This window comes from Oncorhynchus mykiss, chromosome 7 (assembly GCF_013265735.2).
Source record: "Oncorhynchus mykiss isolate Arlee chromosome 7, USDA_OmykA_1.1, whole genome shotgun sequence".
NCBI classification, from domain to species: Eukaryota; Metazoa; Chordata; class Actinopteri; order Salmoniformes; family Salmonidae; genus Oncorhynchus; species Oncorhynchus mykiss.
Window position 1 is genome coordinate 23,013,341 of NC_048571.1, and position 15,256 is coordinate 23,028,596.

The window sequence follows — 15,256 nt, forward strand, 5'->3', positions numbered from 1 at the left end:
CCGGGTGTCCAGAGTGATTCTGCTGTCTGAGCAGGGAGGAAGCGATGGCCAGAGCCAAAGCCTCTCTCTGGGAAAACAGGTATTCTCTGTGTCTGTCACTTCTTACGTTTCACATATTGCAGCTGCTGGAGTTATTCTCTCTACTTCAAGTTTGCCTCAAGTGTGCTTGATTTACACAACTCTTGCCAGGGGGAATGTTGTTTTCAGTTCAAATTCAACATTTCTGCTTTTTTTAAATAGACATAGCACTGTAACAAGGCCAGGTAAGCACAACACATTTACACAAGCTTGGTAGAGAAATATAAACGATTATCTTTGCCCAATAAGCCCATACTGTCTTATTTCCCCATGAATTACGACTTTGATATCCACAGATGAAGGATATGTCGGGAAACAGCTATCACACTCCACTGGGGGAATTCTGTAATCTGCTCCAACAAGTATTTCAGTGTCAGTGTGTTTACTTCAAAGACGCTATTTATGCCATGCAGAACAGGGTGAAAAAGGTGCAAAACATTTGATAAGGGAGAGAAAGAGAGACAGATAAAAAAGAGAGTGCAAGAATGGAGGAGAGAGAGAGAGATAGAGGGAGAGGGAGAAAAGGGAGAGAGAGAGAGAGACAGAGAGAGAGAGAGAGAGAGAGACAGAGAGAGAGAGAGGATAGAGAGAGAGAGAGAGAGAGAGAGGGGATAGAGAGAGAGAGAGAGAGAGAGAGAGAGAGAGAGAGAGAGAGAGAGAGAGAGAGAGAGAGGATAGAGAGAGAGAGAGAGAGAGAGAGAGAGAGGATAGAGAGAGAGAGGATAGAGAGAGAGAGAGAGAGAGAGAGAGAGAGAGGATAGAGAGCGAGAGAGAGAGAGAGAGAGAGAGAGAGAGAGAGAGAGAGAGAGAGAGAGAGAGAGAGAGAGAGAGGCGTAGATTAGAGAGAGGCGCAGAATAAACAATGGATTCTGACAAGACATGCAGGCTGGTTTGTTCTGTTTAACTTCTTACCTTCCTGCCAGATTTCCACTTCTCCACCTCTTTATTCTAAGAGGCCACGTGGGGCTCGGCCTATGTAAACGTTCATTCATAACTCTGGGGGAGGGGAATGCCTGCAAGTCATTTTCCACCGCCATGATGTTAAACCAAAATCACTTCCCTGTGTCTTGATGTGATGTCAGGTGAGCTCGAAGTGTACGTGCAGTCTGGCGCAACATGTTTCGTGGTCTGTGCCATGGCAGTGGGTGAAATTGTTCCGTCATTGTGTGCCTTTGGAAGAACATACATGGGTTTCAGAAGGAAGTCTTCATGGAAGAAACTCAGAAAATCCGAAGAGGCAAACACGTCTCATTAAAAAAAAGAAGTTGAGTCAGGAATAGGGCTGTTGTGGTGACCGTATTACCGCCACACCAGAGGTCACGAGTCATGAAGGCAGTCAAATTCCACGTGACCGTTTAGTCACGGTAATTAGGCATCTTCAAGCTCTGATGCTGCTGATGGTCATTAGGAGCCAACCAAACTTGCTAACATCTGGTATTCAGCACTCTATTGTCCCTCTAATCGGGGGCTGCCCAACCCTCTTCCCGGAGATCTACCGTCCAGTGGGTTTTCAGTCCAACCCTCTTCCTGGAGATCTACCGTCCTGTGGGTTTTCAGTCCAACCCTCTTCCTGGAGATCTACCGTCCTGTGGGTTTTCAGTCCAACCCTCTTCCCGGAGATCTACCGTCCTGTGGGTTTTCAGTCCAACCCTCTTCCAGGAGATCTACCGTCCTGTGGGTTTTCAGTCCAACCCTATTTAACACACCTGACTACTAATTAGCTGCTCAACAAGACTTTAACTAGCTGAATCAGATATGCTAAATTAGGGTTGGACTGAAAACCTACACGATAATAGATCTCCAGGAAGAGGGTTGGGCAGCCCTGCTCTAATCAATCTGACATCAATGCAAATGTATTTGAAAATCTAATCAAACACTTCATGAGAGCCCATGAGCTCATGCTGAGCAACATTTCTATAGGCTATGCAATTGCGTGAGAAAACAGTGATGGCCTCTACTAAAAAGAGGAGGATCCCATCAGCTTCTCTAGGCTAGGCCTACTATATTTATTTATTCACTTTCCTAATATTAAGCACATTGTTTATCTTTACAACAGGAGTATAGCCTACCTGGCTGCCATGTAAATGAACCACGGGAAAAGTGTCCTCCATTCGCTATTTAATTGCTAAGATGACATGTATTTTTCGCCACTGCCCCATGTTTTGAGACAGGCATGATAATGGTCCATTCTAAATCAAAACAAATGCCACATATATATTATTTAGTATATGTAAAAACAACATTAAATCAAGAACAGTCTGATGGGTGACAATATTAGACTGTTACTTGTGAATGATATATTATCACTTGTGTATGATGCCCAGCCTTTTTTGTGTGACTTTTTCTAATCATAGTCGCACACCTCACGTAGCCTAGCCCATAGGCCTATAGGTTTTGATAAGGTTTGCAATCACAACTAAAGTGGCCAAATAACTTCTTAAAATTAATCACATTATTCCACTCATAGAAACATATTTTTCCTCCCAGAAACACTAGATCATTGCTGCTCTTATGAATCATCATGGCAGGTACGTACCCCGATGCACATTCTTATTCAACAGTCTTCTGCACAGGAACACACTCGGCTGTTTGTACAAACTCAGGGAAGTGGACTGTTGCAAATGAATATTCCCTTCCTGAGTCTTGTTATCACCTGAGGGATTCAATTAGAACTGCAGCTAACCGAACATCACAGCCCAGACCTATCCAGACTTGTCCAGCCCAGACCTATCCAGACTTGTCCAGCCCAGCCCTGAACAACGATGACCATCCAACATCCTGCGTCTAATCCCCAGCAGCCAGAGGAGCAGGCAAAGAGCCAGCAACTAGATCAGAGCCAGGGGTGAAGGGCTAGAGGTTAGCGGTCATCTTGCTGCTCTGAGACACCAAGCATCGGGCTACAGTGAGGCATTTCTTATTCAGCCTGACTTCCTATGATCCACTCAGTCTGAACAAAGAGAGCTTCCTGTTTACATAAAGGAGATCACTCAACATGCTCACCGGATTTCCCCTGAAATACAATAAAAAAAAAAAATACTTTTACCCCTTTTTCTCCCCAACTGGTAGTTACGGCCTTTTCCCATCTCTGCAACTCCCCTACGGACTTGGGAGAGGTGAAGGTTGAGAGCCATGCATCCTCCAAAACACGAGCCTGCCAAGCCGCACTGCTTGCTTAACCCGGAAGCCAGCCGCACCAACATGTCAGAGGAAACACTGTCCAACTGGTGACCGAAGTCAGCTTGCAGGCACCCGGCCCTCCACAAAGAGTTGCTAGTGCGCAATTGGACAAGGAAATCCCGGCCAGCCAAACCCTCCCCTAACACGGACGATGCTGAGCCAATTGTGTGCTGCCTCATGGGTCTCCCGGGCACGGCCGGCAGTGACACAGCCTGGGATCAAACCCCGGGCTGTAGTGACACCTCAAGCACTGTAATGCAGTGCGTTAGACCACTGCGCCACTCGGGAGGCCCCATTATACTAATTCTAACCCTAAACCTAAACCCTGAGCTTAAAGTGTTCTTTGAAATAATACTATTTCCGTATTCTAATGTTACCCAAGACATTCATAAACACAACCAAAGGAGCATTCTTCCGATATTTATTAGACTGTTAGAATGTTTGAGTCAAAATGACTCGTTTTGGGATGAAGTAGGGGTCCCTCAAGGTGTTTTGTAGTGCTCAGTCACACCGTTATCATGACACAGTGTAGAAGGAGAACTCTATTATACATCCTGTATGTATTCTCTAGAAGACTCTAGAAGTTTCATTCAATGAAAATAAAGGAATCGTCCCCCCCCCCCCCCCCCCCCCCCCCTCCTTGACTATCTCTTCTGTTGTGGGGTTGTTAGTATCGGCGTGTGTGACTCAGTGGCAGCTGAATAACACAGGAGGTTTATAAAAAAGGGCGAAAACATAACAGCTGTCCTTCAGAGAGATGAAGTTTCTCTCCATTTCCTCTCCTCTTGCCAAAAGTTGAACTCATGCATCAGAAACGAGAAGCGATGATTCACCAAGCCCCCCCCCCCCCCCCCCCCCTTATAAAACCCCACAACCCTTAATTATCTCTCTTCCCATCATTCTCAATCTGATCTCTCAATAAGTAAAAGCATCATATGCATTACTTTGCCAAATTTGCTGGGTAGGGGCAGGCCTGGGTAGGCCTACAGAAAGAAACATGAGTATGACCTACAGAAAGAAACAGGAGTAGGACCTACAGAAAGAAACAGGAGTAGGCCTACAGAAAGAAACAGGAGTAGGTCTACAGAAAGAAACATGAGTAGGGCTACAGAAACATGAGTAGGCCTACAGAAAGAAACAGGAGTAGGTCTACAGAAAGAAACAAGAATAGGACTAAAGAAACAGGAGTAGGCCTACAGAAAGAAACAGGGGTAGGTCTACAGAAAGAAACAAGAGTAGGACTACAGAAAAAGGAGTAAGCCTACAGAAATAAACAGTAGTAGGTCTACAGAAAGAGGAGTAGGCCTACAGAAAGAAACAGGAGTAGGGCTACAGAAACATGAGTAGGCATACAGAAAAAAGCATGAGTAGGACTACAGGAAGAAACATGAGTAGGACATACAGAAAGAGGAGAAGGACCTACAGAAAGAAAGAGGAGTAGGTCTACAGAAAGAAACAGGAGTAGGCCTACAGAAAGAAACATGAGTATGACCTACAGAAAGAAACAGGAGTAGGCCTACAGAAAGAAAGAGGAGTAGGTCTACAGAAAGAAACAGGAGTAGGACCTACAGAAAGAAACATGAGTAGGACCTACAGAAAGAGGAGTAGGCCTACAGAAAGAAACATGATAAGGTCTACAGAAAGAAACAGGAGTAGGCCTACAGAAAGAAACAGGAGTAGGCCTACAGAAAGAAACAGGAGTAGGTCTACACAAAGAAACAGGAGTAGGCCTACAGAAAGAAATAGGAGTAGGCCTACAGAAAGAAACAGGAGTAGGCCTACAGAAAGAAACATGAGTAGGACCTACAGAAAGAAACATGAGTAGGACCTACAGAAAGAAACAGGAGTAGGCCTACAGAAAGAAACAGGAGTAGGCCTACAGAAAGAAACAGGAGTAGGTCTACACAAAGAAACAGGAGTAGGTCTACAGAAAGAAACAGGAGTAGGCCTACAGAAAGAAACAGGAGTAGGTCTACACAAAGAAACAGGAATAGGCCTACACAAAGAAATAGGAGTAGGCCTACAGAAAGAAACAGGAGTAGGCCTACAGAAAGAAACAGGAGTAGGCCTACAGAAAGAAACAGGGGTAGGCCTACAGAAAGAAACAGGGGTAGGCCTACAGAAAGAAACAGGAGTAGGCCTACAGAAAGAAACAGGAGTAGGTCTACAAAAAGAAACAGGAGTAGGTCTACAGAAAGAAACAAGAGTAGGACTACAGAAACAGGAGTAGGCCTACAGAAAAAAACAGGGGTAGGTCTACAGAAAGAAACAAGAGTAGGACCTACAGAAGGAAACATGAGTAGGACCTACAGAAAGAAACAGGAGTAGGCCTACAGAAAGAAAAATGAGTAGGGCTACAGAAACATGAGTAGGCCTACAGAAAAAAACATGAGTAGGACTACAGGAAGAAACATGAGTAGGACCTACAGAAAGAAACAGGAGTAGGACCTACAGAAAGAGGAGTAGGCCTACAGAAAGAAACAGGAGTAGGCCTACAGAAAGAAACAGGAGTAGGTCTACAGAAAGAAACATGAGTAGGCCTACAGAAAGAAACAGGAGTAGGCCTACAGAAAGAAACAGGAGTAGGACCTACAGAAAGAAACATGTGTAGGCCTACAGAAAGAAACAGGAGTAGGCCTACAGAAAGAAACAGGAGTAGGTCTACACAAAGAAACAGGAGTAGGCCTACAGAAAGAAACATGAGTAGGTCTACACAAAGAAACAGGAGTAGGACCTACAGAAAGAAACATGAGTAGGACCTACAGAAAGAAATAGGAGTAGGCCTACAGAAAGAAACAGGAGTAGGTCTACACAAAGAAACAGGAGTAGGTCTACACAAAGAAACAGGAGTAGGTCTACAGAAAGAAATAGGAGTAGGCCTACAGAAAGAAACAGGAGTAGGTCTACACAAAGAAACAGGAGTAGGTCTACAGAAAGAAACAGGAGTAGGCCTACAGAAAGAAACAGGAGTAGGTCTACACAAAGAAACAGGAGTAGGTCTACACAAAGAAACAGGAATAGGCCTACACAAAGAAATAGGAGTAGGCCTACAGAAAGAAACAGGAGTAGGCCTACAGAAAGAGGAGTAGGTCTACAGAAAGAAACAGGAGTAGGCCTACAGAAAGAAACATGAGTAGGACCTACAGAAAGAAACAGGAGTAGGCCTACAGAAAGAAACAGGGGTAGGCCTACAGAAAGAAACAGGGGTAGGCCTACAGAAAGAAACAGGAGTAGGCCTACAGAAAGAAACAGGAGTAGGTCTACAAAAAGAAACAGGAGTAGGTCTACAGAAAGAAACAAGAGTAGGACTACAGAAACAGGAGTAGGCCTACAGAAAGAAACAAGAGTAGGACCTACAGAAGGAAACATGAGTAGGACCTACAGAAAGAAACAGGAGTAGGCCTACAGAAAGAAAAATGAGTAGGGCTACAGAAACATGAGTAGGCCTACAGAAAAAAACATGAGTAGGACTACAGGAAGAAACATGAGTAGGACCTACAGAAAGAAACAGGAGTAGGACCTACAGAAAGAGGAGTAGGCCTACAGAAAGAAACAGGAGTAGGCCTACAGAAAGAAACAGGAGTAGGTCTACAGAAAGAAACATGAGTAGGCCTACAGAAAGAAACAGGAGTAGGCCTACAGAAAGAAACAGGAGTAGGACCTACAGAAAGAAACATGTGTAGGCCTACAGAAAGAAACAGGAGTAGGCCTACAGAAAGAAACAGGAGTAGGTCTACACAAAGAAACAGGAGTAGGCCTACAGAAAGAAACATGAGTAGGTCTACACAAAGAAACAGGAGTAGGACCAATAGAAATGATAAGGAGTAGGTATACAGAAATGATAAGGAGTAGATAGATCTACAAGTCTCTTTGGGGACATTCATTCATTTGTCTCTGTCGTCTCATCATGGCTCGCTCCATGAGAACCCCTTTCGACTTTCACTCTCAACCGACTGTTTTTCAACTAGTGCGGGAGCTATTACGAAAGACCCTTCTTCTTTTACTTACTTTTGAAATTACAATAGCAACTTTGGACATTGTCTTCTCCAAGCATTGATTTTCCTGGTCCTATTTGTTTTCTATCCATTGTATTCTTCCATAGAGAGAAAGTTATACGGCTTCTCCATTGTTGATAGGAAAAAAAGAAGCAGTTTGTTTCAGAGGGAGGCAGAACATTAATATTTGTTTTGGCTGGAGTCATTCATTCCAACGTGTCCACAATGGCACCCTATTCCCTACATAGTGCACTACTTTTGATCAGAGCTGGTTCTAACAGTCATTTCTTATGTGGAAAAAAAGGAAATGCCACTCTCTCGCACACACACGCACGCACGCACGCACGCACGCACACACACACACACACACACACACACACACACACACACACACACGAAAAGGGCTTGAGCTCTACGAGGAACATGAGATTGGGAGCTGTAGGTCATTAGGGCCCGTCTCAACCTGTCCTGCATGGTGACCATTAACCTGGCCTGATTGAGACAGCCTTACTCGACTGCTGCTGACCTCTGTCTGACCTTATGACCCCTGTGGTCATCCTGTGATTGGTTGTACGAACCACTCAACCTCTGTGATTGGTTCAATGCAGACCTTAACTCTAACAGTAACTCTTCCCTTACTTATCTCTGACCACATTTTACTTATTGTAGAAATCAATGCCCTAGAGTGCATAACTCTTTTTTTGGGGCATTTTAAGATAGACATGTCTTGTCAAATCCAATCCCAAATATGGGTAGAGACCCCAGTGATATTTTAGTTCAAATACAGTACAGGGCTAGTGTTTCAGTGCTAGCTAGCTGTTGGTATAACTGGAGGAATCTGCTGGGCTTGTGATACGGTTTAGTAGGCATGTGGCAGATTCCTCAGTCTTAGCACTTTGCCTGCAATGTAACATGATCATAACTCAAACACAAGACCTTGAAACCATCTGGAAAGTAGAGGAGCTCACGCTAACCAGACACAGATATTGTACATGTACCAACTGTTTGGCCTTGTGTTTGATAGCCATTACAGAGAGGGCGCTGCTCAATAAGTTGGAACTTAAAATTGTAAAATAAACGTCAGGGGTGGGGCCTGTTCACCCTGTGCCCACTCAAAGCAAGTCAGCGAGATGATCAAGATGGCCATGAAGCAACACTGGACTAAATTACAGAGCACGTGGTCTGCGGAAGCCACTGAACTGGACTCCTGTACGAAGCTCGATTTTTCCGGGTCCACCCAACCCACCCAACGCAGGACTCCATCTTAGCCCTCTCAGCTAGCACAGGGCCACGACTATTGGCTTGCCCTCTGAAGCACAACCCCAGTCAAAACACAGCAGCAAGCGGCTAGCCGCTCAAGTAGGAACACGCCCAAGCACCCGCTAAAGACCCACCGAGCCCCAAGAAAACGGAGGGAAGGAAACGGAGAGAAGAAAACGGCTATAGTAGAGAGAAAAAAGAAGGAAAGGAGCACGTCGTTAAAATTGGGCTTTTATGTCTTATATGCCTTGTTTTGTTGGTTTACTCAGTGTGCACTGATCTGTAAATCACAAGCCGGTCTTGACGTCGTTGTGTTAAGTGGGTGGAAGTCGGTAATATCACTGTGGTTAAATAATCACCATTGTTGTTATTCTTATTGCAGTGCCCCCGGTGTCATTTCTACGCCACTATAACTATGTGTCATAGTGAAAGGACTAATGTTGACTAGTCTGGTCCTTTAAAAAAAACGTCTTCAACTGTGACAGAGTGACTCATGTTTTAGTCAGGTTGTGGCTCAGAAACCACTATGCTAGTGTGATTCACACAACAGCTTTGTCGTTGTCAAATGTCCTCGGATATTTGCTCATCTGAAAAAGAATGGTGCATCTTCCTGTTGCCTGAATCGGTTAAATAAATCCCACTATAATGCTTCACGTATTGGTCTGCTTCTCACACTCTGCTCAGTAAAGAACGGGTCAAGGGGGTGAGTGGAAGGAAAAAGGGTGAGAAAATGAATGAGAAAGAGAGAGGTAGGAGGGAGTGACAGAGACAGTACTAGTCATCTAAGGTAAAACTCAAAGCACAAAGACTCACCAAAACACACTGTCAGTCCTAACACTGGGGTCTCGTTCGGTCATTGAGTTAGACTTGCAGTGACTGTTATCCCTCTCAAACAGGTTATCCCTCTCAAACAGGCACCCCCCTGGTGTCTAGGTAGTCAACAACAACATGTTAAAACCCTGAGCCTGCCAGAGCCTGTGAGATTGTTCTGGGAGGACAGGGGTTAGAGGTCACTGCTAATGGTGACAGGGGACATTCCTCTCTGTCTCTGTGACTTCTTCTCCCTCCATTTCATCATGTTATGTCCCGGAGCAGTGTTTGTATTTGTGAGTGTGTGTGTGTGTGTGTGTGTGTGTGTGTGTGTGTGTGTGTGTGTCGATGTGTCTACAATGTCAAACATTACCCAGCTGAACATGTCCAGACACCATCCCGTTCACTCACCCCACTTACTCACTGTAGTTACAATGGCGTCACATAGACAGACTATAAGAATGGTAACAACAATGCAAATTGATCTGGTGTGTGATCTTGCACTTTACAAATTGATCTGGTGTGTGATCATGCACTTTACAAATTGATCTGGTGTGTGATCATGCACTTTACAAATTCATCTGGTGTGTGATCATGCACTTTACAAATTGAATCCACCCTTCAGGCAGCTATTTATGACTGGACGACTTCAAAATCAACAAAGGGATTGTCACGCCCTGACCTTAGAGAGCCTTTTTTTTATGTCTCTTTTGGTTTGGTCAGGGTGTGATTTGGGTGGGGATTCTATGTCCTTTATTTGTGTGATTTGTGTTTCTATGTGTTGGCCGGGTGTGTTTCTCAATAAGGGACAGCTGTCTATCGTTGTCTCTGATTGGGAATCCTACTTAGGTAGCCCCTAAGTATGATAGTTGTCTTTGTTAGTGGCACTATAGCCCTGTAAGCGTCACGGTTGTGGTTTGTTTCTTGTTTTGTTGGAGACATTTGAAGTAAAAAGAGAAACGTACGCTCGCCACGCTGCACTTTGGTCGCCTTCCAATGACCGCCGTGACAGGGATACAAGGTCAATGTTGAGACGACACGTGCATTACAGTCATTTGAGTATATGAACATGTAAACACATATTTCTCTAACCTGGGTCTGTGACATAACTGTGTGAATCCTGAATCTGTGCCATGACTTCTCTCTGTACCGATTAATGAAAGCTGTATTATCCAAACATTGGTCAATGATGCTCTGTTTGGTTTTAGGATTAAGCGTTTAGTGTGTGTTTTGTCCTGTCACTCTACGTTTTGTTTGACCTGCACATGCACTAATGTTGAATCCAACCCTGTGTTGTATCTATGTCACCAACAGTAACACCCACAACACTCAAGTCTCACTCTGTCAACACTTCGTAACAAACAAGAGCAACTGAAAGAGATCCATTCAAAGAAGATTTCTGTTTGGAATAATAACAAATAAGACCAAATGTATGTCACACAGGAAGTGAAATGAAGCACAGTTGCCATAGTCCAACCTTATTACAACCTCAGTATAACCTTACCATGACCCCAGGAGAATGTGAGATTGGTTAGCATGGAAGGGGTCAAAGGTGACTGTCTCAGTAGCTTGTTTATCATGTTTTACAGCCTGCGTCTGTTGGGGCATGCTAGCGACCTGACCTGCACTCCTCCCTATTCCCCAAAGAAAAATCCCAACGCTGGAAAAACATCTGGGAAAGCCATGGAAGGGGGTGGGGGAAGGTGTGTGAAATCAACACAGAGGCCCTTGACAGGATACAGGGAGGGTGGGGGGGGGTAACGGCATCACTAGTGGAGATAAAGTTGGGAGGTGTACATAATGGAGGAGTGTTCTTCAATCCTGTTTCCTTGGAACCCCCAAGGTGTGCAGGCTTTTGTTCTAACCCAGCACCAACACAAATTCAACTTAAATACAAAATGACCAGGCTCTTCATTATGAGTTGAATCTGACATGTTAGTAGTACTAGTACTACGCTCCACAGGAACATGAAGAACACGACAGGTATATTTCAGTTCTAATGGGACACGGCCTATTCATCGTTTCTTTGAACACTGCTCTGATATGCAGAGCTAGAACGTGACAGGGGTTAGGCCTACCAATAATCTAGACGTCGGATCCGTCACTAGGCAAACACAGCAGACTCCGACAGCAGTCCCTCGTGTTGTGGTTGTGCAGCCAGCCAGCAATGTTCCAGAGCTCCCCTCCCCAGACCTGCCCCTCCAGCCCTCCGCGCCCAGCAGGCAGGCAGCCTCAGATCCCAGAGGCGATAAACAGGCTTCACAGAGACAAAGACCAGAGCTAAGCAGAGACAGGGAGGAGGTGGAAAGATGGATGTGTGCGTTGTGTGCGTGGGTGTTGTGGGGTGGTTGACCGATGGAGCTTCACACAAGCCTGTCGTGACTGATGAAGGGAAAGCGGTGCTTCAGTACATTTTTTTAGTCGACAATCAGGACGGTCTCCGAGTTGTTTTCTGGATGAAATGTTGATCTTCATCAATGCAGACGACTGTTAGGAACCAAAGATCCCACTAGATCTCTGGATGCCTTCTCCCTGTCTGCTGACAGTAACACAAGGACACGGACACGCACACACACACGCGCACGCACACACACACACACACACACACACACACACACACAGTATTTATCTCCCCCGGGCTTCTGCACTCCGCATGGGTCCCACTGCTACAGAGTCTGTCTGTTGTCTCACCGCAGAGTCACATGGATTCAGGGTGGTGATCTTTCAACTTCACTGACCCCAGTTCAGAGTCGTACAGTGTCAAACCTCCGTTCCCACACTAAACACTGACACTCGCTGACACTCCCTTACTTCACAGTGTCGGCCAAGTCCAACACAGAGATAGGAACCACGTGGTACGAAGAAGGCCTTGAAAGACCACTGTTTGCATTTTGCAGTAGTGAATGCATGGTGAGCTCAGCCACACAAATCTATTAACCTTCACTGCCATTCCCCATGTGTAGACTTTGTTCATACGGGAAAAATATTGCAACTATTAGTGAGGTTTAGTGAGGTCATCCACCTTCTGATTCGTTCCCAATCAGAAGATACTTGAGAGATATCAAGGGTGGAAATGGTTGATTGACACTTCCACTCTGAACTGAGGTCACACACTAAAGATAACCAAAATGGTCAGACGACAGATAGATTATGTAGCAGTGGGGCAGAGAGCCGACACCCAGGGGAGATTAAAACACGGTACTTTCAGCAGACAGGGAGAGAAAGCAAACTGGGGTCTGGTGGGCCAGTAGGTTGACGATCATGGGGAAGGCACAATGTGCTGCTTATGTGGAGTGCCGCGTGGGAGGCGTGGGACCCAACCCTAGGGTTTTTCTCATCGACCGCCACGCCTTACGGCCCGAGGCCGGCCTCCTTCCCGTCGTCCTTTTGTGGTCTATGATTGAGGCGAGGGGCAAGCAAGCTTGGAACCTCAGAGTACAGAGGTCTCTTTCTCCTGAGCCAAGCATCCAGCCACTTCAACCCACTCTGAGCTCTCCATACATCTACATAGCTCAGGCGTGACTAAAGCGTTTTATGGTCCGAAATTAAAAGTGGGCAAGGGGAGTTGACCGCCACCGCATGTTTGAGGATGACCAAAGGGCTGTGACAGCCACAGCATGTTTGAGGTTAACCAAAATGACATAATTGAGAAAATGTGTGTATAAAATATATAAAGCCCACTTTAAGTAGAGTTGAACTAGTCCTAGTATCTTTAATAGCAACTAATAATGTAAAAATGCTAATATACTGTATATGACAATCAATTTCCAGACCATGCCGTGCAAGCACAGTACACCATTCTACTTGGATCCTGTTGCATTTGTTTGGGGAGGGGGAGTTTGTGAACTTCACACAGGCCGATGAGGAAGGAGTACGAGAGGGAACAGAAGAAGGAAATAAGGGTAAGGGGTTGCACAGGAAGTAGAGTGTGGGTGGAGTTCAAGGCCTGACTTCCAACTCCCTCCACACACCCTCTATGTCCTTCTGACCCTCTCTGTTGCTCCATAAGAGAAAGAGAGAGGGGGGATAGAGAGAGAGGGGGAGAGAGAGAGAGAGGGGGGGGGGGGGGGTGAGGGAGAGAGAGAGAGAGAGAGAGAGAGAGAGAGAGCGAGAGAGAGCGAGAATGACAGATAGAGAGAGGGAGAGGGAGAGAGAGAGAGAGAGAGAGAGCGAGAACGACAGATAGAGAGAGAGAGAGGGAGAGAGAGAGAGAGCGAGAGAGAGAGAGAGAGAGAGAGAGAGAGAGAGAGAGAGAGAGAGAGAGAGAGAGAGAGTGAGGGAGGGAGGGAGAGAGGCTCTGCTGCTGCTCTTGCTGTTGTGTGTGTTGTTGTGGTGTCAAAAAAGGATGGAAACAAAACGGGATCTCCTAACCGCTTTGGGGCTTGCAGCTCATGACTACTCACACTGTGTACGGCCATCGCCCTGGCAACGTTTACTTAGTGACTCAATAAACGCATGTCTCCATTCATTACAATTAACACCTTTGGTTGCCAAGGAAGTTATGTCCAAAACATACAATATGCAAAGGACCTTGTCTGATTTGTCTTTATTGTTGTTGCAGAGTGTTTATAGCTAACAACTACGTCGGTGGATGCCCCAGACTAAAAATAAAAGTGGTCTGTTCTTTCGGAGTGTCTGTTAGCTGGCTTGCGACGAAGCTGCAGTCTGCTTCAAATTGATGCTATTTTGGACAGAGCGGGAACAATGTGAGGAAACGTTGTGTGGGGCAGAAACAGTAGCAGGACAGTCAATCATGCCTGGTGTGTGTATGTGTGTGCGTGGGCGTGCATGAGTGCGCGCGAGTGTGTGCAATGCTAGCTAACATCTCTGCTGTTTTGGGAGTTAAGAGGGGCCAGAAAGTTAAGAGGGGCCAGGCGGTGGGGGGACGGGGGTGTGTGATGATATTTACAACATGTGTTGCCGCTCGACAGGAAAAGGAAGCTTGCGTCTGGCCATGTGACACTCTGAGGTACCATATTTCTGTCTGTCCTCTACTCAACACTCGGCCTCAGACTCAAAGTGCAATTACCACGGCAACACAGATATAGACCGTTTCCTGAGAGAAATAGAGGAGAGAGAGAGAGAGAGAGAGATGCAGAAAGAGACAGCGAGTGGAAGACAGGTAATCAGAGTTGCGAAGCGAGGCGAATAGAAAGGAGAAAAAGAAGCCTCAAACCAAAAACTACAGTCTTCACCTCTGCCGTCAGAGCTAGCCACGATGTGGCCTATGAGGCGGCCAACGTTGTTGGTTTATCTATGAGTCAGAGTGTGTGACACTCACCGTTGAAGAAGCTCTTGACCTTGAGGTATCCCACACTGAGCCGGAGCACAGACAGCTTGTCCAGCCTCGCACGCACGTCCTCTGAGAACGGCAACAGCCCGGTCAACTTGTCCAGCTCTCCGTTCAGCCGGTCCCTGTGGCGCTTTGACGGGTTCGACTTGATGCCATCTGTAGGAGGGGGTTTAGGACTGAAAAAGAGAGGAAAATAAGTGAACGTTTGATGATGGTGGGGGGGGGGGGGGGGTTGAAATTGATGCAGGATTTTTTTATGGTCCTCGTTTCAAACCAAGACCTTTGTCTTTCTATTATTGTTGAAAAGAGTCTTCTAAGATAGACTGGTGCTGAGAATTACACACGAGCAGAACGTGTGACAAGCAGCCCGGGTCTCTGCTACACAGCCTGGTTTCTCTGGTGATGATGAAACCACCTTGTAAGAAATATTTTGGTCAAGAAGAGAATGGAATAGTAGTGCATGTCTTACACGGAATCCAACTCCATGAAATTTATTGTCAACAAACATAGTTTGGCAAGTTGGTTATGACTTCTACTTTGTGCATGACACAAGTAATTTTTTCAACAATTTCCAATATAATTCACTGTATCACAATTCAAGTGGGTCAGTTGACTGTGTCTTTAAACAGCTTGGAAAATTCCA

The 15,256-nt window shown here is 45.7% G+C and overlaps 1 protein-coding gene across 1 annotated transcript in view; it reads right to left on the reverse strand.

The window, feature by feature from the left end:
• Nucleotides 1-15,256, reverse strand: part of ahr2 (aryl hydrocarbon receptor 2) — a 120,193-nt gene that overhangs the window by 97,559 nt on the left and 7,378 nt on the right. Inside the window, exon 2 of the mRNA XM_021608873.2 lies at nt 14,602-14,789. Within this exon, the coding sequence (XP_021464548.2) occupies nt 14,602-14,789 (188 nt within the window). The remainder of the gene's footprint in view (nt 1-14,601; nt 14,790-15,256) is intronic.